Below are 26,172 nucleotides of genomic sequence, written 5' to 3' on the forward strand. Positions count from 1 at the left end.
GACAGGCGGGGGATGTCAGCCCGTCGGCCGTTATTCTCTCCAGTCCGACCGTCTGGCAATATATACTCACCCTCCAAGTCTTGTACTCAATATATACCAAAGTTTAAGATCGCCGGCGAAAATTGCGCGATAGCGCCGCTATCGCGGGCTGGGAGCCTCCCCGCGACGCAATCGATCAATTTCCGCGATCTGCCGCTAACCGGGCGATCGCGCGCGAAACGGCGCGATTTGGGGTCGCGGTCGCCGCAGTTTCGCAGGATGGGCCAAAAGTCTGAACCAAAAGGGCCCAAACAGACCAGAAACGGCCCAAATATCTCCAGATACATATAGCAGCTCCTCCAGTAAACATAGAAGCGTGTCCCAGTCCCCATTCCCTTCTCCGCCTCCCATCTGAAAAGGTTGCGGCGGCTGCTGTTCTTGCTAGCTACGGCGGCCGGCAGGCTTCTTCTTTGCCGCAAGCCGGATTCAGTTATGGGGAGGAGGCAAAGGCAGCGACCATGGGCACGCCGCCGGCCACGACCATGACATCTCAGTCTCACACGGCTCCAACACTCGCTCTGTCGACATCGCCAGGAGGTACAGGAGCCCTCTGATTCTATCCATCTTTTATTTGTTTGTTGATTCAACAGATGCACATGACAGGCTCTGGAGATTGCATTGCAGACGTCTAGGTTCGGGTAATGGACGTGCTGTGATGTTATTCTGTAACTGAACTTAACTGCTGAACTGGTGATGTTATGCCTGCTGCAGACTTTGATTTATATTGATATGTATGTGTTGAACTGGTGCAGAACTCTATTATACTTGTTATGTTTGAATTTACCCTGAAAATCCTCTGTTTTCTGTAAAAAAATCCCCTGTTTTCTGAGAAAAATGTGCACATGTACTAGTTTGAACGTGGGATATGCGTGCACATGCACTGTAGCCGCGAAACGGGTTAGCGGCCGCTATCTCCAGCTATAGCGCCTGTAGCGTTTGAATGAGCTTGCCGCGAAATGGTTTAGCCCGCGATTTAAAACTTTGATATATACTCACCCTCGAGGCTCAATAACACATCCATTATATTCCGCAACAATCCCTCTCTCTCCGTTCTAACACTGTCTGTACACACTTCAGAATCGTTTGGTTCACACCATAAACGTGGCATCATACAAATTAAATGGAAGGTTAAAAAATCATTGTTGCTGTCGCTTTTGCCATTCTTGAATTGCAAAGCGAAGGGCATTGTTCGGTGTCAACTCATGGTGTGCCAAACTGAGGTAGGCCATGGGGGACATTTTGTTCCCCATTGCAAGCCAGTCCTTGATGGCCTCACGTTCATATGTAAATCCATCAGCAGCGATGCATGGATCCCTCATGATCTCCTGAAAATATTAGTATAAGAAATGATGCAAGCTTAATATCAAACTACTCCCTCCGTTCCAAAATATTCGTCGCAGAAATGGATGTATCTAGAACTAAAATACATCTAGATACATCCATACTTGCGACAAGTAATTCGGAACGGAGGGAGTAGCTAGTAGACATTGACAAAAGTGTTGACTGAATTGTAAAGACTGTAGGCAAACATAAGATAATTGTTGATGAGACTCAAGGCATCACACGATCCAAGCTAGCTAGTGCTTCATCGTTTCTTTGATTGGTTAACGAACCTGTGTCATTGGACAGATGAAAAATGTTGGTGGCTTGCATTTATCCTCTGGATAGTTCAACATAGCTTGAATCACATCCCAGACCTCATTTTCAAGATCAGGTCGCTCTTTTCTCTCATACCGACAACATCTGAGTGCTAGTCTTGCCAACTCTTCAGTAGGCTCAGATGGCCATTCCCCTGCAGAAGTATCAACTATATCTGGCAACTTGTTAGTTCTTAGGGCTGCCTCCACGGCATGAGGAAGGCCTAGGGGGCTCTTATTAGTTATCAGCCGCATAAGGACCACCCCAAAGGAGTAGACGTCATACTGTGCTGTGAGCTCCCCTGAGGCAATGTATGCCGGGTCCATGTATCCCATTGTGCCTTTGAGTAGGTTTGTTCGGTGGTAAGGGGTGATTGTTGTGTTTGTCACATTCAAGGGACGGGAGATCCCAAAGTCTGCCAGTTTGCAGCCAAAGCTGGCGTCGAGAAGGACATTGTCGGGCTTGAGATCACCATGGGCAATGCCTTTTGGTCTGTTGGAGTGGAGAAAGATAAGTCCCGTGCAGATCTCGGCAGCAATTCTCACGCGCATTCGCCATGAGAGCGCCTCTCTTTGGTGGTCGTGCTGCAGGCAGTCCTCTAGGCTTCCATTTGACAAGAACTCGAAGACCAGCACGTTGGCCTCCCTGCACACTCCTATCAGGGTGACAAGGTTCGGATGCCTCATCTTACAAAGTGTTTCTACCTGTAACATGTATCGATCAGAGGAAAATCACATAGTTAGTTAGATGCACCGTTTACTAGTTTTCCTCATCTCGCAGCATGTGTTGCTCTCAATATATACGATGATGAAAATTAAATTACATACCTCGTCATTGAACTCTTTATCTCCTGTTGTGCCTTCACGGTTCAATCTCTTTACGGCTACGGTAGTATGACGGAGAAATCCCTTGTAGACGGTTCCACACCCACCTTGCCCGATCTTTTTGGAGTCATCAAAGTTGGCTGTCGCTTCTTTTATCTCCATGTGGCTGAACTCTGTTAATGGAATGGCACTAGTAGTAGTGGTAGAGGCAGAGCCAAATACAAAGACGCTGCTACTGTTTGCTTGGCACATCTGCTCAACTTGCTTTGTGACATGGTCTTTCTCGCGTTGCAGCTCTCCTTGCGACTGCTCGAGCTCTGCCACTAGGTAATTTTTCTGGAGAAGCATCTCCTCCAGCTCCGCTCTTTTCTCATTTGCCTTGTGCAGTTCGTTGCATATTTGGAGGTGCTCCTTCCGGAGTCCAGTATTTTCTCTGCCCAGTCTCTCCTCTACCTCCGTTTTTTCTTTGCGGAGTGCATTCTCCCGTGCCATGAACTGCAAGGAAACAGTTCACTTAGCTGAGACTGAGAGACAGATGCACCATGGAATATAAATGCTACTCTTTCCGTCCGAAATAGCTTGTCCCCCAAATGAATGTATCTAGCACCAGAGAGATAAGCTTGGGACAAGTTTTTTTAGACGGAGGGAGTATGTGTTTAGACAAGAGAAAATTCGGGAAAAAAATATAGTGCATTAGGCATCAATAATGGATACATAAAGGCATGTGGCAATTACAAATAACATATATACCATCATAGAAGCTTCAAACATATTCCTCTCGCCTTTCTGCTGGCCCTCGGATGCTTCTTTTTTTGAGCGCTCCAGCTCATTGTGGACTCGGCGCAGTTGCTCAATCACATCATGTTGCACATCAGTTTCTACCTATAAAACATTGTGTTTGCTTTGAATTCTAGGTATGCATGACAACATTATCCAAATAAGTATTATTAAAAGTACGAAGCAAATGGTACATCTCTGATGTTCATATCTTATTATTAGCCTATAATGCATATTTATATTTAAAAGCATACTTGATTTCCGCATAACAGTTTTTGGTTTCAGATAATGGAAGAATAGTTCTCCTGGCGTCTGTACACACAGACACAGACATACATAAAATTATCCTAGCTGCAGCTTCTGCACACAGCCATAAAATTAATATGATTCAAACGAAAACGGTGTGGCTATGCTTAGATAACTCTGCTGAGTCCAATTAATGTGGCTTACCATAGAGTGTCGTTGTTCTTTAGAGCTTGCATGTACGGGAGGAGCATTCATACCGTTCAAATCCTTCAGAGAGAAACATGAACTGGATCCTGCAGTGCTTTGCTGCCCGGAAATCAGTGAGCAACTTGTTTGTGTCATATCAACTGACTGCCGCCTTGCACCCGATATGTTTTCCACTACGCCTGTTGTCGATCCAGGCGAGGGATAAGTATAACTAACTGGCATGGTCGGTCGTTGATGGGCTTGTCGATCGGTGGAGCCGAAGAAACTTGGATGCCCTGGTGATAGTGACTGGGGTCTTGCAGGGAACTCAGATTGATAGGAATCAGTGCTGCTGCTGCTGCTTCGAGGTGACTCTACTTTTGAAGTAAGCTGAGTGGTCTCCCTAACAAAAATGATGAACCATGACACCATTTTTTTGTCAGCTGGAAATAACTTACGGTAGTCGCTCGAGCTGAAATAACGTAAGGTGTTTTCTTTATGTTAGCTTGAGGGCTGCATGTCAGTCGTCATACCTGGAGCAAGCAAGAGTCTCGTTGCAAACATAGAAGATCCGGCAATATGGTTTGGCCTGTAGATGCACGATGGCTGCGACTTTTGATTTCGGCACTTTCCTCTTCCTGTACGTGAAAGATTCAGAATCAACATAAATAACTCAGATTGTTAACTAGAGTACTCGACTTAAGACTTTAGACAGAGTGGGAGATAATAGTTAGTAAAGGAAGCCATGCTAGCTAGTACTCCCTCCGTTCCACAATGTAGTGCATCTAGATTTTTGAAAAATCAAATTTTACAAACTTTGACCAAATTTGGAGAGAAAAAAAAATATACATCTATAACACCAAATACGTAGAAAACATTGGATACATTACAAGACATAATCTCATATTATATATATTTGGTATTGTAGATGAGAACTTTTACGGTACCCTGGTACTCCCTAAGCAGAGGCAGAAGTACCACTTAAATCTAGCCCTTTATTTAAAAGGGCAGTTTAGTCATTTTTGTTTGACCTCATCTAATCGCTGATCTATCTCGAAAAAAAATCCCAATCTGATCATAAATCTCGGCTCCCAGAAGCGAAACTCCAGGGTATCGCTCATGGCCACCTGTTTGTTCTTTTGCGCCACCATGGCCACACGGGCCGGTGCCACTTGCACGCGTGTCTGCATCGTCCTCCCTAATCCCAAACCTATGGCGACCACCCCGCAGCCGCCAAATCTCCTTCGTGCACGCCATTGTTGGATCACAATCAAGTGATATACCCTTCTGCCTGCCATTGCTGGATCTCAATCATGCGATATACCCAGCAGTCTGCCACTACTAGATAATTGTGTGCAGTTTAATAATCACATCATTTGCTCCGTAGACAAAATTGATGAGTGGATATTAACATGTACATGGGAAATTGAAACAGAAATTCACAATCTGCAGCGAAGAACAGAGGAAAATAGTGAACTCGTTTGCGCTGCTCATCAGTTCTCTAGTCAATGTGTTCAGAAATTGTCTTCGCGGTCCAATTAAATTTAGGTAGAGTCTGGTGTGTGCGTCTATACGTGGAAGCTACAACAATTCAACTCCCGCAGATGCCCACGCGACAGAGCCCCAGCCATGCGACCTCATGTCGTTGTGTCCATCACCGTTTAGCGCGGCCCTATTCTGGTGGCGACGGTACGGTTGACGCCAATCTTTTGCCCAGCCGGTAGTCGTCGCTCAAGCAAGCACGCCGACGGCCAACCATGGTTGGCGCAGATTCTACGGTTCCAGTGCGCGTAGAACAGGCTGATCGCTGGCGTCTCTCCCGCTTCGTAAAGAGTTCAGAAATAACCAACAGCGATTGACTGAGTCTAGGTGATGTGCATCAGCCGTAACGCACTCAGATTTAATGTGGATAAAAAGATCAGGCATAACTGCCTAAATGATTACGTTTTTACCCCTAAGCTCAAGGTACTCCCAAGTGTCTTCTGGTAGTACTCCTTAGTAGTTAGGTTGGAGTATCAGATAAGATCAGCCATTGGATTAGGCGAAATGGAGGGCTTATATTGATTCCAGGGTACAGTAAAAGAACTCATTCTAGATATAAATAATTTTCTTTATAGACTTGGTCAAAGTTTGTAAAGTTTGACTTTTCATAAAATCTATATGCACTACATTATGGAACGGAGGAAGTAGTGTTTGTTTATTCGGTGTTTAATGTCAATTCATGATTGCCCTTTGCTAACTAATTATTGGGAGTTAATCCGCCTATTTTATCGTCACTTCTTGTAGCTTGTTAGAATAGCAGAGAATTCATAAGAAATAAGAAATTTACATATACATATAACTAACACAGTGATTTGCTCTAGTGTATATATAGAAACTGCAGCGCTACCCGCTGACAATTTCGATGTGCGTGTTTATCGATGAAACCTCGTTATGAAGCTGTATTTGGTCTGGACATACGGTGAGAAGGAAGATGTTCCCATGACAAAGTTTGTGATGTGATTCTGATCGATGAGCTTGACGATGCCATTCGTGGGGCTGTTACTCTCGATCACCATCGCTTCAGCTTGCATCTGTAAATTTGTTTGTTGAGAGAACAGTCATGCGCGAGATGAGATGAACTAGAAGAGCAATCACCAAGTCTATGCTCTATGCTTTCAGAATGAGTTAGCTTACTGACCTGGAGAGAAGAAATGCAGAAATCGAGGTACTGGTCTAAAAGTGTGTTCATCTTCTCCTTCTCAGACAACCTGTATGCCCTGAGTTCTTTCTCCTGGAGCTGGCTTGCATCGATCTTGCGGAATCCTGCGACACAAGAATTTTATCAGCATAGATAGATAGATAGATAGATAGATAGATAGACAGACGGATAGAAAACATTTAATTATGCGGATTGTCAAAGTTTGGAGCTTTTACCGATCATGATTCTGTCGGCGGGCTGGTGAACGTGTAGCAGGACCAGCTTGTCGCCGCCGGCGAGGAGGTTCCGAGCCGCCCACAGGAGGTTGGACTGACCGTCCTCTTCATCCTTCCCGACGGCCACATATAGCTTCCCTAGGCTGCTGGACGACGACCTCCGGGAGTGCCTGATCTTGGCCAGGTAGGATTCTTTCCTCGCACCGTAGCTGTACATCACGCTGCCAGATGATGATGAAGCAGGCTTAGGCTTACAAACTCTTGCAAATTCGCAGGACCAAGATCGTCAAATAGATGGATAAATTTCTCTCAATAGAGCCCTCCCAGCTGGATCACAAGATCAAGCACCCGACCGATTTGTGGTTGCAGGATGCTCTTCTGGCACTTTGACACGGCGGCTAGTAAAGCTCGTGAGGCTTCGTCGCAAAAAGAAAAAGAATAGCCATTATTGTCTCAATTAAAAAGATTGCCGCTTCGACGATGAAGAAGAAACTGATCTGCCTAGAGTGGGTGTGCCGTTGAATTGGTTGCAGAAAACTGTCTTAACAAACCCCTCCATCTCCATTGTTGGGTTGGCGTGAGTATGCAGCTCAGTGGCTGCACACGCCACCCTTGCCGTTTCTCAGTTTGGCCAGCCCACATTTAATTTCACGTGTTTTTCTCTTCTCAAGTGCAATTTTTATACTCATAATTATAGGACGCCTCCAAAACAGAAGCTGGGTTCCACCATAAGCATAATGAAACAAACTAATCTATTATTAATATATTAAAAGAAAATACGGATAAAAAATAGAGAAATTAGCTAGAAATTCCCACAATAATCAGAAAGATCTGATCATTGATTGTTAGACTTCGAAATTCGTAGCCGTTAGATTTTTTTAATTTTTTTTAACGCGTATCCATAAAAAATTGAGCAGTAGCATGGTTATGTGGTTAAATTGACACCTACCGTGCAGGAGGCCCATCCGGTCATAGCAGCAGAACTTGAGCAAGAAGAGCTGTGGCGCGCTGGGCATGTGGTTGTCAAGGAGGCCGGCAGCAGCAAGGTAGGAGCTGTCGATGCCCAAGGGCACGGGCACAGGGCAAAGCTCGGCCAGCCTCTCCTTGAGGAGGCCCCAGGTGTCACACCTAACCTATGGTTGGTGTGCACTAGAGCTGACTGGTGGGCCCAGCCAGCTGGCCGGCCAAGTGGCGAGTGTGGGTGACGTTAAAGGAGGCCGTGAGTGGCATGCGTGTGTTGACACTTCTCTGTATCTAACTTCCCTCTGCAATCGAATCCTCCTTCCTCTTCAAGCCTTCTCCTGCTCCTCGCGTCCTGTTGCTCGATCTAGATCCTCTCCCTCTCCCTGGGGTATTATAGCTGGTAATCAAAGCCAAATTCTGCCGAATTTTTTTCTTCCTGGTGTTCGATTGAGGATGGGTAACATCCACCGCGCCGGCGCGAAATGCCTCGGCGAGCCGCACAAAATCTCGTCGTGGGGTTCGATCCCCTTCAGCATAGGACCACGGCTCCTTCCAAGGCCTCGGTGGCGACGCGGCAAGTTCTCATCGCCATGGGCGGAGGGAACACCAACATTACCAAGATGCTCGAGGCTTTGCTCGCCAAGGTCGACGACCAGAAGGTGGCGCACGAGAAGCAGATCGAGCTCCAGGCCGCCTTCAACGCCCAGATCTCGCAGGAGGTGCGCGGTCTATCGCGGCAACTCGATCTGACCCAAGCGGACCTCGATCTCACGCGCAAGACGGTGGAAGGGTCGGCCTCTCCGACGGGCTCGGTCACCACGCACCTTCACTAGCCCGCCCACCCGCAGCAGCAACCTCCTCCGCCTCCTCCTCCTCCACCGTCCCCGCGCCCGGTGTCGGATCCAGCGCCCCCGTGTTCGTCGGACACGTGCCTGGGCGACCACCGGCCGCCGCTCTTACCTTTGCCGCCACAGGGCGGATTCGTCGCTGCGGGGACCGCGTCTCCGACGGTCTACCACACCAACGAGTACCACAAGCCTCCGAAGCACGATTTTCCCAAGTTCGACGGCACGGCGTCATATTTGTGGCTGAACCGCTGCCTCGCCTACACTTCGAGCTCTACAAGGTGGCCGCCCACCATTGGGTCGCCACCGCGGCGCTCTACATCAACGGCCAGGCTGCACACTGGCTCCAGGCGTTCCAACAAACGCATCGCGACATCACGTGAGATCTCTTCACTGCGGCGACCCCGGAGGAGTTTGGCATCGACGAGTTTGAAGTGGTGATGCACAAGTTGCTGCAACTACGCTAAACAGGCACCGTCACCGAGTAGCGCGCCGCGTTCGACGAACAGATGTAGCACCTGCTCGCGCTCGATCGGTCGATCAACACCAAATTCTTCGTGACGCAGTTCCTCCTCGGCCTGAAGGACGAGCCGCGCGCCCCGGTGCGCCTCCAGGCACCCTCCAGCATCACGCGCGCCTCGGTGCTCGCACGCATCCAAGAGGAAGAACTGGGCACGACCTGTGCACGCCCTCGCATCACGCCGGCGGGTTGACCACCTCCAGCAGCCATAGTGGCACCACCACAGCGCGCCGCGGCCACGCCGCTCCGTGCACAAGGAGACGACTACGCGCGGGAGCGGCAGCTGCGCGATTTCCGTCGTGCGAACAACCTCTATTTCAAGTGCGGGGATCGTTACTCCAGAGAGCATCGCTGCGCCAAACGCGTGCAGCTGCGCACCATCAACGTGGGCGACCAAGGCGAGGTGCTCTCGGACGACACCATCCACGCCCTGCAGTTGCTCGACGACCCGAGCCCAGTGGCGCAACCCCCTGCTCAGGCCATGGACGCGCCAGAGTGCTGCCTCCTCTCGTCGCAGGCGCTCGACGACACGGATTCGGCGACCACGATCAGGTTGCGCGCGCTCGTGGGAAATCAGGTCATGCTGCTGCTGCTCGACTCGGGTAGTACCCACAACTTTGTCAACAAGGCGTTCGTCGATCGCCTCGGCCTCGCCACCGAAGAGATGCCGCCGACGGAGGTGCGCATGGCCAATGGCGACAAACTCACCTGCAACCTCATGGTGCCCGGCCTCAAGTGGTGGATGCAGGGCCACACCTTCACGACACCCATGCGCGAGCTGGAGATAGGAGCGTACGACGGCATTCTGGGGATGGATTGGCTCGCCCAACATCGTCCAGTGACGTGCCACTGGCAGGATAAGTGGGTGAAATCACTACAAGAAATATGTCAACTTGTGACCTTGACTATTGGTCACTGAAAGGTCATTGTTTTTCATTTGTGACCATTTTGTGACCAAAAATAGAAGGTCAAAAGCTGACTGTCGTAAACTGAAATTAACGACCTTCTCTGTGAGAAGGTCGTAGACATTTATGACCAAAACAGAAAGTCGTTGAACCCATGACCTTTTGTTTTGGTCACTGGCTGTCTGCCCAGGCCATGTCGGATCCGACGTGGCAATCTGACGTGGCAAAATTGCAACCAATTGAAAAGGTCACTGACAATATTCAGCCCGGTCCAGTTCAACCGTCTTTGTGGGCCAAGCCCATTTATTATATATTTTTTCAAGCAATTTGTGTCAACTACAGGGGCCGAGCCCAAGAATTCAGCCTTTTTATTTTATAGGACGCGGCCTTATATGATTCATTTATTTTTTGGGCCTCAAACTTTTTGTAGTCCATTTCAATTTTGGGCCTCCATAGCAAACATTCACAAACTTGACGAGCGTTGTTCCAGCGACAGTGAGATACAAGGATTTCAAACAAGCATGTATCAAGACCATTTTATTTCTTTCAACGCGAAAGTATTCCTTAAATAGCCACGGGTACAACAGTAAGTACATTCAACAACCCATCATCAATCGGTGAACAGACTATAGCTACCAGCATCAGCCTCCTGAAAGACTAGGAGGTACTACTAAGGAGCTAAACTAACAGCAACCATCCATAATCAATCGGTGACACTAGCAATGAGCGAAAGCGGCGACATTTTAGAGACCCCCTGCCCCAGCTGCTGCTTTGCGTGCCGCATCACAAGTCCCCCTAACCACAACAAGTTTTCAGATATTCAGAACATGTTGAGCAGTTAGGGGATCATGGGGAAAAAGTTGGCAGATGGATCATAATGGTCTCACATTGCTTTCGTCGTCCTCGTCGCTCACCTCAGACTGGGACTTGTCAGAGTCGTCGGACGCCTCTCCTGCTTGAAACGAAAACAGGGATGGGCACGAAAGAGCATGGATCAATACCACAATGTTGTAAGATACTTCCTCTGTCCCAAAATAAGTGTCTTAACTTTGTACTAACTTTAGTACTAGAGTTGAGACACTTATTTTGGGACGGAGGGAGTATTATGTAATGGGACGGAGGGAGTGTTATACTACATCATTGTGCAATAGTTCACTACTAGGAAAACAGTCTTCAACGACGGTAAATGTGGTCGCTGAAAGTCCGATTGTGGTCGTTAAAGGTCAATAACGACCACAATCTGCTGGTCATAGTAGGCCCCGTCGTTAAAAGTATAACGACCACATACCTTTTGCAGTCGTTATTCTTATAACGACGAGAGGGTGTGTCGTCGTCAATCCCAAGGCAATAACAACCACAATTATGGTATTAACAACAAGTTTTGCCATCGCTAATAATATTATCATGGTGACCAAAGGATGCTAATAATATTATCATGGGGACCAAAGTATCATTGCCGACCACTCTCTTCACCACTTTGATATACTTGAAAACCATTTATATTTAGTATAACTTTCCCTTCAACGACCGCTTTACACAACATCCAACATTTGAATTTTAACATCCATAATAATATAGAAACACAATAATCTGAACTGAAAGGATCATAGCCTATTTATTAATAGAAATACAAAAATTCTGACATACAATTCTTCAATTAAAATGTCATTTAAGACATTTGAGTCAAAAGCACTCCTTATATGACCAATATACTTGCTCATATCTATTTGGAAAACAAGACAACTAGAAAATATAATATTAATCAATCTTCAATCATGGGACACCATCATTGTTTGAATGGATATCATTCTTCATCGGTGAATACAACACCGTCTGATGCTTCTATATCTTGCCGTGGACCATCAATCCTACAAAATGTTGAGTAGTTTATGAAAGTCAGTCCTTGTAAATAAATTGGCACGAATTATAAATGCATAGAAAATCAATGTACAAGAACAACTTGATCATGTTGCCTTTCATGAGAACTCAGACATAAGACGCTTAGTTTCTGACACTTCTTGCACCATGCCATTGTACTTTTCTACAAGTACTTGTTTGTCTTGCTCGGAAGCTTTTAGTTTAGAAGAACAAAATAGCGTTACTTAATGCTGGTCCTCACAAATATCTTGCTCTAATTCCAGATTTTCGTAAACAGATCCAGTTCCATTGTTGTGCTTACTAGTCTTGGTGGTAGCTGCAAGGCCATGGTTAGCCTGGGATTATTCACATTCAATATTTTCATCAACTATTAACTCATCTACACCATTTGCAGTGTCTGGAAGCATACAACCAATCTGTAGTAGGGTGGATGAAGGAATAAAATATAAAAAATGACATTTTTCATACCATAAAATTCATCCATATCATCTCCCATGTCACTATCATTGCTGGCATCAACTTCATCATTCATACCTGTAATATATTATGAGTAACTTGAAGACAATAAAGCATAGAAATAATTCTAGGGACAATACATGCTACCTAGAAACTCACTTTCAGAATCATCTGCATCCCAATTTGTACTAAACAAGCCTTGTCTATTTGTCGGTGCATCAATCACATCTATGAAAACAAGCAACCACATTATATCATCCAGTAGAAGATAGCTTGAATAATATTTTTATGTTTGACTAGTACCTTTTGTAGCCAACTCGTACTTCTTCTGACCACTTCCTCTTCTTGCATATGAGCCTGTGTGTAACCCTTTTTCTACTGAAATCTGCTACTCACTTGATTTCTTTGCTAACTCAGTCGGATAACCTATACATAAAGCGTTATTCTAAAGTGTGCACAAAGGTTGTACAAAGTATAGTTAAATTAAATAGTGAATATTTATGTACTGAAAATGAATTACTGAATGCTAAATCAAATAAAGTAAGTACAGAACTACTTGTGTCACTATTTATTAATAAGGTGAAAGAAAAAATATGAAGCAAATTGATTACTACAGATTAAGACTTGCATAAATTCGTGGCATCATGTTGTTCTCTTTCTATGCGATGTTGTTGTCGAATTTTGAAGCAAGTCATCTTCGTCGCCATTGTCGTCAGGCTCGGGTTCAGAGGCTTCATCATTGGACTATCCATGTGGTACATTATAAGAATGGCGTGATGGATGTTTCATTACCGCATGCCATACGTTTATTTTTTTTTGGAACTTTGTGACAGTGGGAGTGGCTCCCACTGACCTTTAAAATAAAGCAACAATGTATAGAGAGTCACATATTTACAAGAGACTAGTGAGGGAGTTATCGGGGGGGGGGGGGGGTATAAGTACAAGTTAGCGGCAAAAAACAAGCAAACTAGCAAGGCTATGAACACCCTAAGCAGTAAGCTAAAGGAAAGTAACCAGAGAATTAATAAGATTGTCCTTGACAAAAAAAAGGAAACTTGGCTAGCCAGACTAAAAGGCTCATCTGTTCGAAGCAAACACTGCAGGTTAAGACTAAGGATTCCATGTTTGTTGTCTTTCTTCATCCCATGCTCTTTGTTAAATACGTGAATCCAGTCGAAGTGTCAATATGCCAGAATATTCTACTGTATTACCGTTATCCCCTTCTTCTAAAACTACAACCACCCCATTGTTCTGTGTGCAGAGGAGTCTATCTCGAATCTAAACACGATATCTAAATCTATTCATGCCATAGCCAGTAAAATATGTTATCATGTTCGTGCAAGCTAGCTACCTATGGAGTAATAGATAGCTATGCTACCATCTTCATACGGAGATATAGAAATGTACTTGCATATGTGCGTAAATACACACATTATTCTGGAACATTTTGTCTTACCTTCTCTTTGAACCACTGATTGAACTTCTGGTTCCACATGGTGGTAAATTGTTGCAGTGAATATCCATCATGACTACTGGAGTACTCACTACAATAATACAAAGCTTAATTAATATGGTAATGCAAAAATTAGTTGACTATGTAGAAAAATAAGTTAACCGACCAATCAATACAGTACATGAAGACCCCGTGCAACAAAAAAACAAAGGACGAATACTGGAATACCAACAAACCTGCAACGGAATCGCGTTGGTGGATGTGCAGACGGCAGCACGGGCACACTGGGGTCGAGGGCAACGTACAGATGGCAGCGCGGACGCGCCTGACCAGGCTAGGGTTGAGGCGACCGGCGAGGTACAGGCAGCAGCGCGGGCGCTACGGGGTCAAGGCTACCAACAACGTTCAGATGGCAGCGCGGACGCTCCTGGGCCAGGGTCGAGGCGACCGGCGAGGTGCAGGATGCAGCACGGATAGGTGTAGAACAGAAGGAAGATGCGATCCATGGATTGTAGAGGTGTCGTGGATTGAGCACGGTAGGGGAGGCGAGGAGTAAGAGATGCAGAGGGATGGGATCCTAACAGATTATAAATATTTGTTGGCTGTTATAGAGGGTTATCTGATGGAAATTGCCAGCACTTTGCGCTAAAAATATTCAACTGTCCCGCTCTCTTTTAGATGGGAGGAGAGATAAAGGAGAGGTGAATATTTTTTAACACACTGAGAGGTGAGTTTGTTAGAGCATTGTACGCGCAAAACAATATCACAACAATAACAACCGCTTACTTAGCAACGGGCAATCTGGTGGTTGTTGAAGGTATTACGTAGACTGATCCAATCATGCGGGAACTCAACTCGGGTGTTTAACGACCAACAGTTTTTTGGGCACTGTCGTTAATGCATGTTTCTGTAGTAGTGGTTGTTGATCTTCTAATATGAACTTGGTGCTTTTAGGTACATATGTCATCGGTAAAGATCCGTGCTTCGACCCTTTCTACGTATGGACACTGAGATATTGATGAACCATCATCTAGTGAGGAAGCTGATAAAAATTGTTAGTAAAATGGGTGAAAAGAAGGCAATTAAACTATTTATATACACTTTATCCAAGACAATAGCAAACAAGATGGTAAGTAAGATTGTAAGAACACTGCAACCTTATTTTTACTACCCATAATGAGTTGTGTTAGATGACAACGTCTCGATCCTTTTCCTTTGTAGTTGTTCCCAAAACAGTTTACTCAAGATTACCTCTCAAACTACATGATTGATGAGCATCCAAAGGTTAAAGTATTTGTACCAAAACACGATGACTATCTAGATGTGTTCATGAAGACAGTAAATGATGGGAGGTCGGCCATAACAAGCGGTTGGACTAGAGTCGTGCATGCTTTCTGCATGGAGGAGGGCACAATATGGGCATTCCACTTCACCCTGTTCAGTAACCATAACGTATTTCGCCTCTTTCTTTATCGTCTTTAATAGTACAAGTATACAACTGTGGTTCATCATTCTTTATTTGGTGCTTATGTAATTCTTGAACATACGTACCCATGAATCGAATAATGAATTGGTTGTTTGAACCTGATGGATATGAATAAAGCTATAACATACTTTCAAATTCAAATTTGATACATTTTTAAATAGCGACAATTAAATTTGGGTGAAATTACACTCTATAGGTCATTACAACACACATGATCGGTAAAATACAAACATGTGTGATATACACCATAATCCGACACAGTTCACAAAGAGGAAAAGTGTGCGAGCATGCACACAGTTGCCATTTGCAAAGCGTGTGTGATGTCAGATAATATCACAAACAGTTTGAGCAAACTAAATATTTGTGATAGTTGTCATATCGTACATGAGTTACAATCATGAATTGTTTCTGATGTGGTACACATCGCAAACATTGCACCAAAGAATAGCGTGTGTGATAGTTATCATGTACAACACTGTTACGACGGTTTGATGTTTTGTAATCCTATCCGACACTCATATGATGATGAGCTAATCTTCTTAATTAGTTAGCGCGTACGGTTAGTGAAAAGTGAATGTGTGTGATTGTCTAGTTATCATACATGTTCTATAACCGTGAACTGTTTGTGACGGTTCGCGCATCGTAAATGTAGCACCACAAAATACCGACTGCGATGGTAATGCCAGCACACACGAGTAGCAAGTATGGAGCATCTGGGGTATTCGATATATCACAAACAGTTGTGTGAAGAATGGCGTTTGGGATAGATGCCCGCATTCCTACTACCTATCCCTGACAGTTTTTGGGTCGTGTGGGAAGGATCCCCCTATCTCCCACACTCACTTGGCGACGGTTTAAAATGCCTTTGCGGAAAGGGGTTAAAAACCATTTGTATAGCAGCTCATTATACCAATGATTGGACACTGTTCCCCAAAAGACCAGGAGCACCAGACAGATAATAAGTGGTTCCATATAAACATATATCCAACAGTCCAACAGACATGTTCAACATTCATGGTCCATGTTGCCAAAATAAGGTTCCACATAAGTATAGTCCAAACTATCAGAAACATGCAAGCAAAAGTGCTTAGTACAGGGGCAGAAATAGGGCATATGAAAGTATGTCCCCTAAAGCTATTGTTGGCACCCAACAGCAGCTTGTTTCTTCTTCTTCTCAACAGCATCATGCATCTTTTTAGTCCTTCCATGCTGGTGGCTTTCCTCCTTTCGTAACTTTTTTCTTCTGAAGGTTTTCTTCGGTGCAGTTCTTTGCATCAACCTTGCAATAAGAGATATTTAGATTTTTAATGATTTTGCTATTGCAAGCTGGAGGTTGAGCTAGACAGGCCATACAATTGACATCTTGGCAAGTCTTTTTTTAAACCTTTGTTAATGTGTTGCAATCTCTCACTTCTCCTTACCTCAGATTCCACCACAAGAGGACGTTCCTTTCTCTTCCCTTTGAGCTTTTGGTTGCTAGGTGGAGATGGTGCTCCATCTTTTCCTCGAGTGGAGAAGGGGCTCCTATTACTCTCTATGACTGCCTGGGAATAGACAGGAGCCAAGTTAGTAGGGCATGAATTAGTAATGAAAAAATCTAGGAATTCTTTGCAATTGCTTCCTTCTAATATAATCTGCCACATTGAGGATTGCAGAAACATTTTCGCCCAATCAAATGTATCTGGGGTTAACAAGATGGAGCAAAAAAAAGTTAATCCAATCCAATGGTACCTTGGTGGCTGGCAGATCTTTAGCAGCATCAGCAAAGTGAGGCTTCCAAGCCCCAAGGCTTTCAGCAACAATAATGTGATTAGCTGAAATAGTGTTAAGTGGGGGTACAAAATTATGTTTGCCTTTGATGGAAAAACCTGGTGGGGGAGAGCAGCTAGAATCGGAACCTTCTTGAGAAAACTCATTGCTTGTAGAGTTGGCTGAAAGTCTGGAGTTGATGTCAGGGCTAAGCTCATTGATTTCAATCTCTTCATCTACAGATTCGCTATCTTCAGATTTAACCTCCCAGTTCAGAGGAACAGAAGTAAGATCAGCAAGCTGAATAACAGTGTCATCTCCTGCAGCTAAGTTCAGAGCAAAGAAAGAATTGTCCTCTTCAGATGCAGCATAATGGACAGGCTGAGGTGGATTAACAGGTTGATTAGTTTCTGAGTCTAAATTAAGATCAACTAGAAAGTTCTTATTAGATCCAAGGGGTGGCTCCGCTGCATAAGATGCATCAGTGGACTGCAGCTGAGAACTTACAGCAGGCACTGCTGGATTCAAATGGAGAACATGTGGGGGGAGCACATTCTGTGGCTCCAAATGGAAAACATATGGGTAAAGCACATTCTGTAGTGGGGGGAGCACATTCTGGACTAGTTGATGGGCCTCAGGTGGCCCAAGCATTAAGTTGAGGTCTGGAGGGCCATTGAGAATTTCTTGAACAGGGCCCAATGGGTTTAAGTTATCATTTCCCACCAAAAGTTGTGGCACATCCCCCTCCTGGTGAGCAAGATCAGCCCCATTTGAGCCAACAGATATGGCGATATCATCGTTAGCATCCATGTCTGGCATTTCCTCAGGTACTTGCTGTTCATCTAGTGGTTGCATTAACTCAGCTAATTCCAGAAATTCTCCTTCAAGTTCATGATCAATTTCTGCTCCCATGGCCAAGTGTCCCCACCCAGGCAGATATTCTTCCTCTTCTTCATGATTGTCATCACCTACATCAGCCTTCCGCAGGACTTGCTGATGGAAGTTGCCCTGGTTGTTATGCATGATATCCTGAGCTTGGTATAGAGCAACAGGTCCCAGAAAGTGGTTGAGCTCATTTGGGTGAAAAAAAGGGTTTACAGGTTGTGGATGAGAGTTGCCATCTATGGGAATAGGATCTTCATCTGGAGGTCCCTCCCCCAAAGCCTCTTGCTGCACCATAACAACATGCACTATCCAGGATTCAGAGTTCGGATTTTCAGAGTCTCCAATCACAATGCTATCTGGCACATCTCTGAGTTCATCCACTCTAATCTGAACCATCAATGCAGCCTTAGTACTCCTAGCTCTGTCCCAAAGCAGCATCTTCCCAAAGCTCCTGATGGCATTCTCTATTTCATGAATATCTCTTTTATCAAAAGGAAAACCAACAAGCAACACCCAAATGTCTCTTTTCAGAACTAGGTGTCTCCAATTCAGTCCTTGATTGTGCCTCTGAAAAACGACATGCACATCTCGATACTAATGAGGACTTTGAAAAAATGTTCTAATATTGACTGTTGTTGCTTATGGAATACATCAATTATAAAACTACCTTACTATAATTAGAAGCAAGTGGCACATCTCCGATGTTCACATAAGCAAGCGGACTATATCGTGTACACATTTTGAACAATGCAGTACTTGATTCCCATTAGTAGTTTTTGTTTTTGGATAATGGGCGACCAATATGTCTCGCTATAAATACGACAATTCAAATGAAAAAGGTGTGGCTATGCTTAGATAAACTTGCTCGGTCCAAAATGGCTTACCATAGAGTGTTGATGTTCTTTAGAGCTTGCAACTGAAACAGGCATCAATGAACCATTCATGCTGTTGAAATCCTTGAGAGCTGGTGAAGGTCCTCCAAAGCTTTGCTGGCTGGGATTCAGGGAGAACTCTGTCGTCGTCGTATGAATTGACTGTCCCTTTGCACCTGATATGTTGTCCTTGCTATTTGTTATCGTTGCTAACAGAGGATATGTATAGCTAACTATCTTCTTGGATCGTCGTTCAAGGGCTTGCTGATCTGTAGAGCCGAAGAAACCCGTATGCCCTGGTGATAGTGATTGGGATCTTGCAGGGAACTCGGATCTGTCTGAATCATTGCTCGTGTAGTTGCTTTGCGCTGACTCTACTTTTGTCAAACACAGAGTGGCTTCCCTGAAAATGATGAACCATTGTTTTGTCATCTGGAAATAACTTTGGGTAGTCGCTCGAGCTGAAATTTGCAGATTCTATGTAGCAATATTTTTTATGTTGACTTGAGGGCTCCAATGCATGCATGACAGTCATACCTAGAGCAAGCAAGAGTCTCGTTGCAAATGTAGAAGATCTGGCAATATGGTTTGGCTTGTTGATGCACAATTGCTGCAACTCTTGAATTTGGTGCTTTGCTCTTCCTGTCCACATGAAAGATTTTACAATCAACATACATAAATCAGGTTACTAAATGGAGTATTTGACTTGTAATTTATACTGCAGAGAGTGGGGGAGGGGAGATGATAAGTAGTAAAGCCATATTACCATATATACTAGTAGTGTTTTGGTATTGGGAGTTTATTGTGATTAATTGTTATTTGCTAAGTAAGTAATACTACTACACAAGGAAGACACATTTTGGATTGTGTGGCAACTTACACAAGGGCAGCGAATTATACCGATTAATTGGTTGTGCAGCCTAGCTATTTTATGGCCGCTTGTTTACAATAGCGCAGACATTAATTCACGTACAGGAAATAAGAAATTTACATATAATTGCACAACTATCGCGGTCCTTTCCCCTATATATCTATGCACAGAAACAAGCTTAGACCGCAGTGTGTGTGTTTATCAATGAAAACCTCATTACGAAGGTGTATTTGGTCTGGATGTCAGGTGAGAATAAGGATGTTCCCATGACAAGGTTTGTGATGTGATTCTGTTCGATGAGCTTGATGATGCCATTCGCAGTACTGTTCTTCTCGGTCACCAGCGTTTCGGCTTGCATCTGTAAAAAAAAAAATTCTTCATCTGAATCAACAAGAAGTGAATAAAATACATGCATCATGATTTTCAGAATGGAATTGGCCGGTTTTAAGCTGAGCAGACCATGAGAGAATCTCTGCAAAAGTCGAGGTAGTGGTTCAAAAGTGTGTTCATCTCCTCCTGCTCATCCATCCTGTACGCCTTGAGCTCCTTCTCATGGAGCTGGCTTGCATCAACCGTGTGGAATCCTGCGACAGAAGAATTTGATCAGCAAAGATGGATAGATAAATACATATATAGACAGACAGGCAGACATATAAATAGATAGATACATAGATAGAGAGACAGACATATACTCCCTCCGTTCCTAAATATAAGTCTTTTTAGACATTTTAAATGGAGTACAACATAAGTCATTTTGCTTCGTATGTAGTCACTTGTTGGGATTTCTAGAAAGACTTATATTTAGGAACTGAGAGATAGATTGTAGTACTCCCTCCGTTTCTTTTTAGTCTGCATATAAGATTTGTTCAAAGTCAAACTTTCTAAAGTTTGACCAACTTTGTAGAAGAAAATATCAACATCTACAATAATAAAGCTATATGGTATGCAAAGTAATTTCATGATGCATCTAACAATATTGATTTCATATTGTGAATCTTAACATTTTTTTCTACAAACTTAGTCAAAGATAACAAAGCTTGACTTTGACCAAATTTTATATGCAGACTAAAAAGAAACGGAGGAAGTACTAATTAAGCAAGTGACTGAAGACAAAAGCAACAGCAATATAAGTACTATGCAGTGTGGAGAAGCAAAACATTTTATTGTGTATCTTCACTACTTTGTGCAGAGAGTTTGGATCTTAATTTTACCAGTCATGATTCTGTGTACGGGCTGGTGGACGTGCAGCAACACAAGCTTCTCATCACCGGCGAGGAGATTCCGAGCAGCCCATAGGAGGTTGGACCTACCATCCTCTTCGTCCTTCCCGACGGCTACATACAGCCTCCCTCCTCCTCCTCCTCCGCCTCCGCCTCCGTCGCCACCACCATCCTCCTCGGTCTTCCCGTCACCCTCCAAGATGGCGGTGGCCTCCTCGTCTCTGGCATCGGTATCGAGGCTAGCTCTTCTGTGTGCCGAGCGCCGGGAGTGCCTGGCCAAGTGTGATTCTTTCCTTTGCTTGGCCTCGGAAGCGCCATAGCTGTACATTTCGCAGCGGACCGATTCGTGACTGGAGGATGCTCCTCTGGCACACCTTTTGGCCGCCGATTACCACGGGCAATAAAGCCGCTGCTCCATCGCAAAAAGGAAAGGAAAAAGAAAGTATCCGTTGGCTTCTCGAGATTGTTTTTAGGGACACGGCAGGACTCTGCTTCTTGATTAGAATGGAGTCTGCCCAGAACGGCTTTTTGTAATTTGCCTAAACCAGGTGTGCCATTGGATTGGTTGCAGAAAACAATCCCAACAAACCCTCCATGCATATGCATGCATAAATTGTTGGGTACCTTTGCCGTTTGAGCTGTTTCCGCGAGTTTTGCATGTGTTTTCTCTACACAATTTATACCTGCAACGCGTATCCACTCCCAGGGCCCAAATCTGCGGGGTTTTTTTACTTCCTCCTTTCCTCCGGTTTAAAAGACGCACGTGTATCCCTAGATACTCAATTTTGGTCCATATAATACAAATTTTGTATCACAAAAGTTATACCATCAAAAAATATAACATATGCAGTTTCTAATGGTGTATTCTTTTTGAGATGCAACTTCTGCTGCAATTTATGTTGCTGCTAAATATTTTCTCCGGCGATTTTAATCAGTGCCAGGAACACAACTCCACCACAGAAGCAATTCAATTGTGCCACCACCGGAAACGAATCACCTTGGCAGCACGTACGATCTCTAGCTTCTAAGCAAGCCGGAACTAGCAGCTACAGCTTAATTTCCAAGCAAAGTTGATGAAACTGCCTCTCCACCGTATCCTAAAAAAAACTACCGTTTAGAGGGTTGAGCAAAAAACAGCCCTCCAACAGCTTCCGTATATTCAATTTCTTTTACGGGATTCCATACATTTTTTGAAACTTTCTCTGTGTTTACGGGAAGATGATCCTTTACGTATAATTTGGCAGATTGGAGATCCGCCTGAAATTTCACAGAAGACCCTCGCGCGCCTAGCCGCCATGCCAGGCCACCGCCGCACCGCCGAGCCTCCGCTGCCGCGTTGTCGGGCCACGCCGGCCCACCTCACCACATACATGCTCGTACCCACACGCACATCTGTGCACACATGTGCATCGCGCCGGCACACACACACACACACACACACACACACACACACACACACACTGACACACACACACACATGCGTCCTGTCCCTTGCCGAGCTCACCAAGCGCCTGCTTGCCATGGCCATAGCCGCCTTGGGCAAGCTCGCCCAGTCCTCCGCAACCTGCACCTCGTGCACTCCGGTGCGCCCTGCTGTTTGTGCATGGGCAGCCACAACCCACTGGTGGGCTCGCTCCAGCGAGGTCCGATGCCTCGGTCGTGCTCAACCATGGGTGCCTGCCGTGCATGCCCGAGCTGACCAAAAGGTCTTGCGTATCTTCCGGCATTGCTTCACAGCCAAGAGGAACATCGTTCCTAGTGAAATAAAAGCAGAGAGGGAGGGAAACAGCGTTCCTAGTGAAAATATATCCTAAATTCTATTGTTTTCTTTTCTGATGGTGCGAGCTGCTGCTCTCATCACCATCACCCATGGATGCTCCACCTCCTATGCTCCTACTTGCCTTGTCATGCCACCAATGAACATATCCTATCTTTACTCAGAAGTCAGAACTCATCGGAAAACCATTTTTGTTGTGGTCATTGTTAACTTACAAGTTTATATACGCTATGTGTCATGGTTATTTCACTGAAAATACATTTAGGACGGACTGTGTAGGGAGGAGCGTAGTGACTACGGAAAGATGTAGATGGTAGTACGCATCAGGAATTATAGGTTGAAGTCGTCTCTAGAGGTAATACTTTACTCTTGTGTGCTGTTCTTGCTCTTGCATGAAAGGCTTACAATGATGTTCAATGCTGAGCCGGTGCACCTCTCCCATCTTATATAGAGTGCGTCAGGAGGGGTTCCATGATAGGCTGGTATTATTGCGGGTAATAGTGGCCCATGAACATCCGATTATTTCTAGCGTAACTAAGAAATAGCAGTTGTAGTTAACAAGCAATATAGTCGTTGGGTAACACCTGTGTTTAAAACGTGGTGAAAATCATCAACTGGCCGTTTGTCGTTGGGCGACGCCTCCGATAGTCGACTCGTTGTTTGTCTATCTTGGACCGTCTGGAGGAAAGATGCCCAACACGAGGCCTGACTTCGACCGGAAAGTGACCCCTGCTAGGTTGTCCCATGGTTTGCAATCTTCATTTGCCCGAGCCTTTAACTGGGCCATATGTCGGCGCCAAGCCTGGCCTTGGATGCACTCTGCATTACAAACAACGTCTGGCCCAAATCAGCACAACACAAGCCGGCTAGCGGGAGGCCAAGTAGGCTGGTTCTGTTTTTTTTCTGAATAGTTTTGATTGCTTACCACATGTGTCACATACTCACATGGTTAGGAGCAAGAAAGCTTCAAGCCAAGATGAGATCGCCGTAGGTGGCTGCATCGATGCTTGGTCTGTGCGGAGCTGGAAACGCCCCATCACCATGTCAAGCTCATCTACTAGGATTGGAATTGACTGGGCATGCAATGTTTGGTAGCCATGTGGATCCATTTGCTCTGAAAACATATCCACCAATGTCTATAAATTCGGACAGGTATGATAAATATGTCGGCTTTCAGGTTAATCAATTGCAACCAATTATTTTGTTAATGCCATGCTAGTCGTTATGCTTTCATCAAGTAAAATTTCAGCCTGAATAACGTCAAGATAGCAATATACTTCCCCCAATAGCAACTTACTTATTTCAGCCTCGATTTTTTTGGGTCCTAACTCTGTCCTAGTAGAACCCGTTCTATATTATTGGGTTTTCATGTAGGTAAAATTATTGGAACCTAGCTAAAATTCACAAAGCATCCGTACACACCTCAAATTATTGTGAACACAGGCCTAATGTTAACCTAACAAGCATACCAGCTGGATTTATGTCTTGCTCCAGAAGAATCAACAATTGCTCTGTTTGGCACATCTTCAACCCATGTATTGGGCTAGGTGTTCTCCGTAAGCCGGCATACATATGTTTCATACAAATATAGCTATTGGATACACTTTTAAGTGTTTATTGATAATCCTCACATAAAACTTAGCCGGCGTCACGTCCGGTGGCTCAGCCAGATGCCGCCGCCGAGGACGACGAGGGAGAGGACCAGGACCCCCACTCCCGGTCGGTGGTGGTGACCATGTCCACGACGGCCTCCTTCTCGGGCCAGTTGGATCTAAGAGTGGGGAGGGAAGGGATCTGGATCAGGAGCGCCATGGGGAGGGCCGAGCGGTGACCATGTGGGGGGAACGCCGGAGGAGTGGGGCGGGGGCGGCGGCGCGTCGAGATCCAGAGGGAGGGAGTGAGGTTGGGGACGGCGGCGGGGGATCTAGAAGGAGGAGTGGTGTGCGGCGACGGTGGATCCAGAGAGAGGGAGAGGGTGAGAGCGCTAGGGTTTGGTGCGTGGGGAGAGAGTGGAGTGGTGTGCGGTGGTTTTTTTTTGAGGGGTAACTCGCGGTGGGTGAGGTGAGGGCCGTTGGATCCAGGAGGATCCGACGGTGGTTTATCCATGATCCGCGTGAGAGGCCTTTGGACCAATCAAAACGTGGTATACAGGTATGATATTTTGACCATTTAAATTGGTCATAATTGACTAAAAGTAAGGTGCTAAATCATGTTAGCTATTTTATTATGACCTGAAAATATGAAAAAAAAACTTCTCATTGTGTCAGCAAATTTGACTATAGTTTTCAGGAATAATCACAAATTGAAATAAGGCAAATATTTTTTAAAGAGTTATGAGAAATGAGTTCTCTTAAATCATTTTTTCATTTTTCGAGTGTCCAAAATGAGTTTTTTTGTGAAGGACCTATAATATATTTGTTGCAAAATTGGACCAAATCAATTTTCTAAAATACTAGGACATATTTAATGCACAATTGACCAAATGGTTGGGTGTCAAAAGATTCGATCCACCTCTGGTGAAAAAGACAAATTTCCGTCGATTTAGTTGGAAGCGGGTCAAATTTGAACTGCGGCTACCTCATTGTTTGCTTTTTATTTTTTCCAAAAATCATTTCTAGGTACATAGGTATCTATTTAATAAGAGAAACATAATTTTTTTTCCAAGATTCAACCACTAGCTAGGAACGGTTAAGCCCGCCGTTTGACCGCATTTTGAAACGGGCATAAAAATTCCAAAAATAAATCAAAAAATTATAAAACCTTCGCATTGTGTCATTATATGTGACCAAGTTACGAGGAAAAATAATAAACTTATAATACGGCAATTCTTTAAAAAAAAGTGTTCTCAGAAACGAGCTATCATATGTGGAGATCAATGGCTTCAAGCCAAATGATCAATCTTATAGCCACATTCATGGCATAGTTTGTTCAGATGATCTCATATTGTACACAAGGTGCATACTGGAATGGCAAACAATGTTGCCTAAGGAAACTTTCATTTTCTTTGGACGAAAAAATCATTTTCCATTTTCTGAGTGCCCGAAATGAGGTTTTTTTGTGAAGGACCTACCAAATAATTGTTGCAAAATTGGACCAAATCATTTTAATAAAATACTAGGCCATATTTAATGCACAATTGACCAAATAGTTGGGTGTAAAAAGTTTTTATCCACCTCTGGTGAAAAAGACAAATTCCCGCCGATTCAGTTGGAAGCGGGTCAAATTTGAACTACAGCTGCCTCATTGTTTCCTCTTTATTTTTTCCAAAAATCATTTCTAGGTACATAAATATCTATTTAATCAGAGAAATATCAAAAGTTTTCCAAGATTCAACCACTAGCTAGGAACGGTCGAGCCCACCGTTTTGACCGCATTTTGAAACGGGCATAAAAAATTCAAAAAAATCAAAAAATTGGAAAACCTTCGCATTGTGTCATTATATGTGACCAAGTTTCCAGGAAAAATAATAAACTTGTAATACAAAAATTATTTTAAAAAAGTATTATCAGAAATGAGCTATCATGCGTGAAGATTCATGGCTTTCAAGCCAAATGATCAATCTTATGGCCACATTCGTGGCATAGTTTGTTCAAATGATCTCATATTGTGCAAAAGGGTGCATCTTGGAATGGCAAATAATGTTGCCTAAGGAAGTTTTCATTTTCT

General features: G+C 44.4%; 2 protein-coding genes across 2 annotated transcripts; both read right to left on the minus strand.

Annotated features, from left to right (window-relative positions):
* Nucleotides 1–1,058: 1,058 nt before the first annotated feature.
* Nucleotides 1,059–21,057, minus strand: LOC125554510 (U-box domain-containing protein 33-like). Its single transcript, XM_087519426.1, has 9 exons — nucleotides 20,721–21,057; nucleotides 19,969–20,093; nucleotides 19,722–19,867; nucleotides 19,176–19,280; nucleotides 18,651–19,041; nucleotides 3,252–3,383; nucleotides 2,505–2,996; nucleotides 1,653–2,381; nucleotides 1,059–1,364 (listed from the first exon to the last, which is right to left on the minus strand). The coding sequence occupies exons 1-9, from the start codon at nucleotides 21,055–21,057 to the stop codon at nucleotides 1,176–1,178; spliced, it is 2,646 nt and encodes an 881-aa protein (XP_087375552.1). The 3' UTR covers nucleotides 1,059–1,175.
* LOC147974236 (U-box domain-containing protein 33-like) lies at nucleotides 3,309–7,012 on the minus strand. The gene is made up of 5 exons (XM_087519427.1): nucleotides 6,627–7,012; nucleotides 6,391–6,515; nucleotides 6,171–6,283; nucleotides 4,244–4,348; nucleotides 3,309–4,113 (listed from the first exon to the last, which is right to left on the minus strand). The coding sequence occupies exons 1-5, from the start codon at nucleotides 6,841–6,843 to the stop codon at nucleotides 3,657–3,659; spliced, it is 1,017 nt and encodes a 338-aa protein (XP_087375553.1). The 5' UTR covers nucleotides 6,844–7,012; the 3' UTR covers nucleotides 3,309–3,656.
* Nucleotides 21,058–26,172: the final 5,115 nt, after the last annotated feature.

The sequence above is a fragment of the Triticum urartu genome, chromosome 4A (assembly GCF_056163025.1).
Source record: "Triticum urartu cultivar PI428250 chromosome 4A, HENAU_Tu73, whole genome shotgun sequence".
Classification (NCBI taxonomy): domain Eukaryota; kingdom Viridiplantae; phylum Streptophyta; class Magnoliopsida; order Poales; family Poaceae; genus Triticum; species Triticum urartu.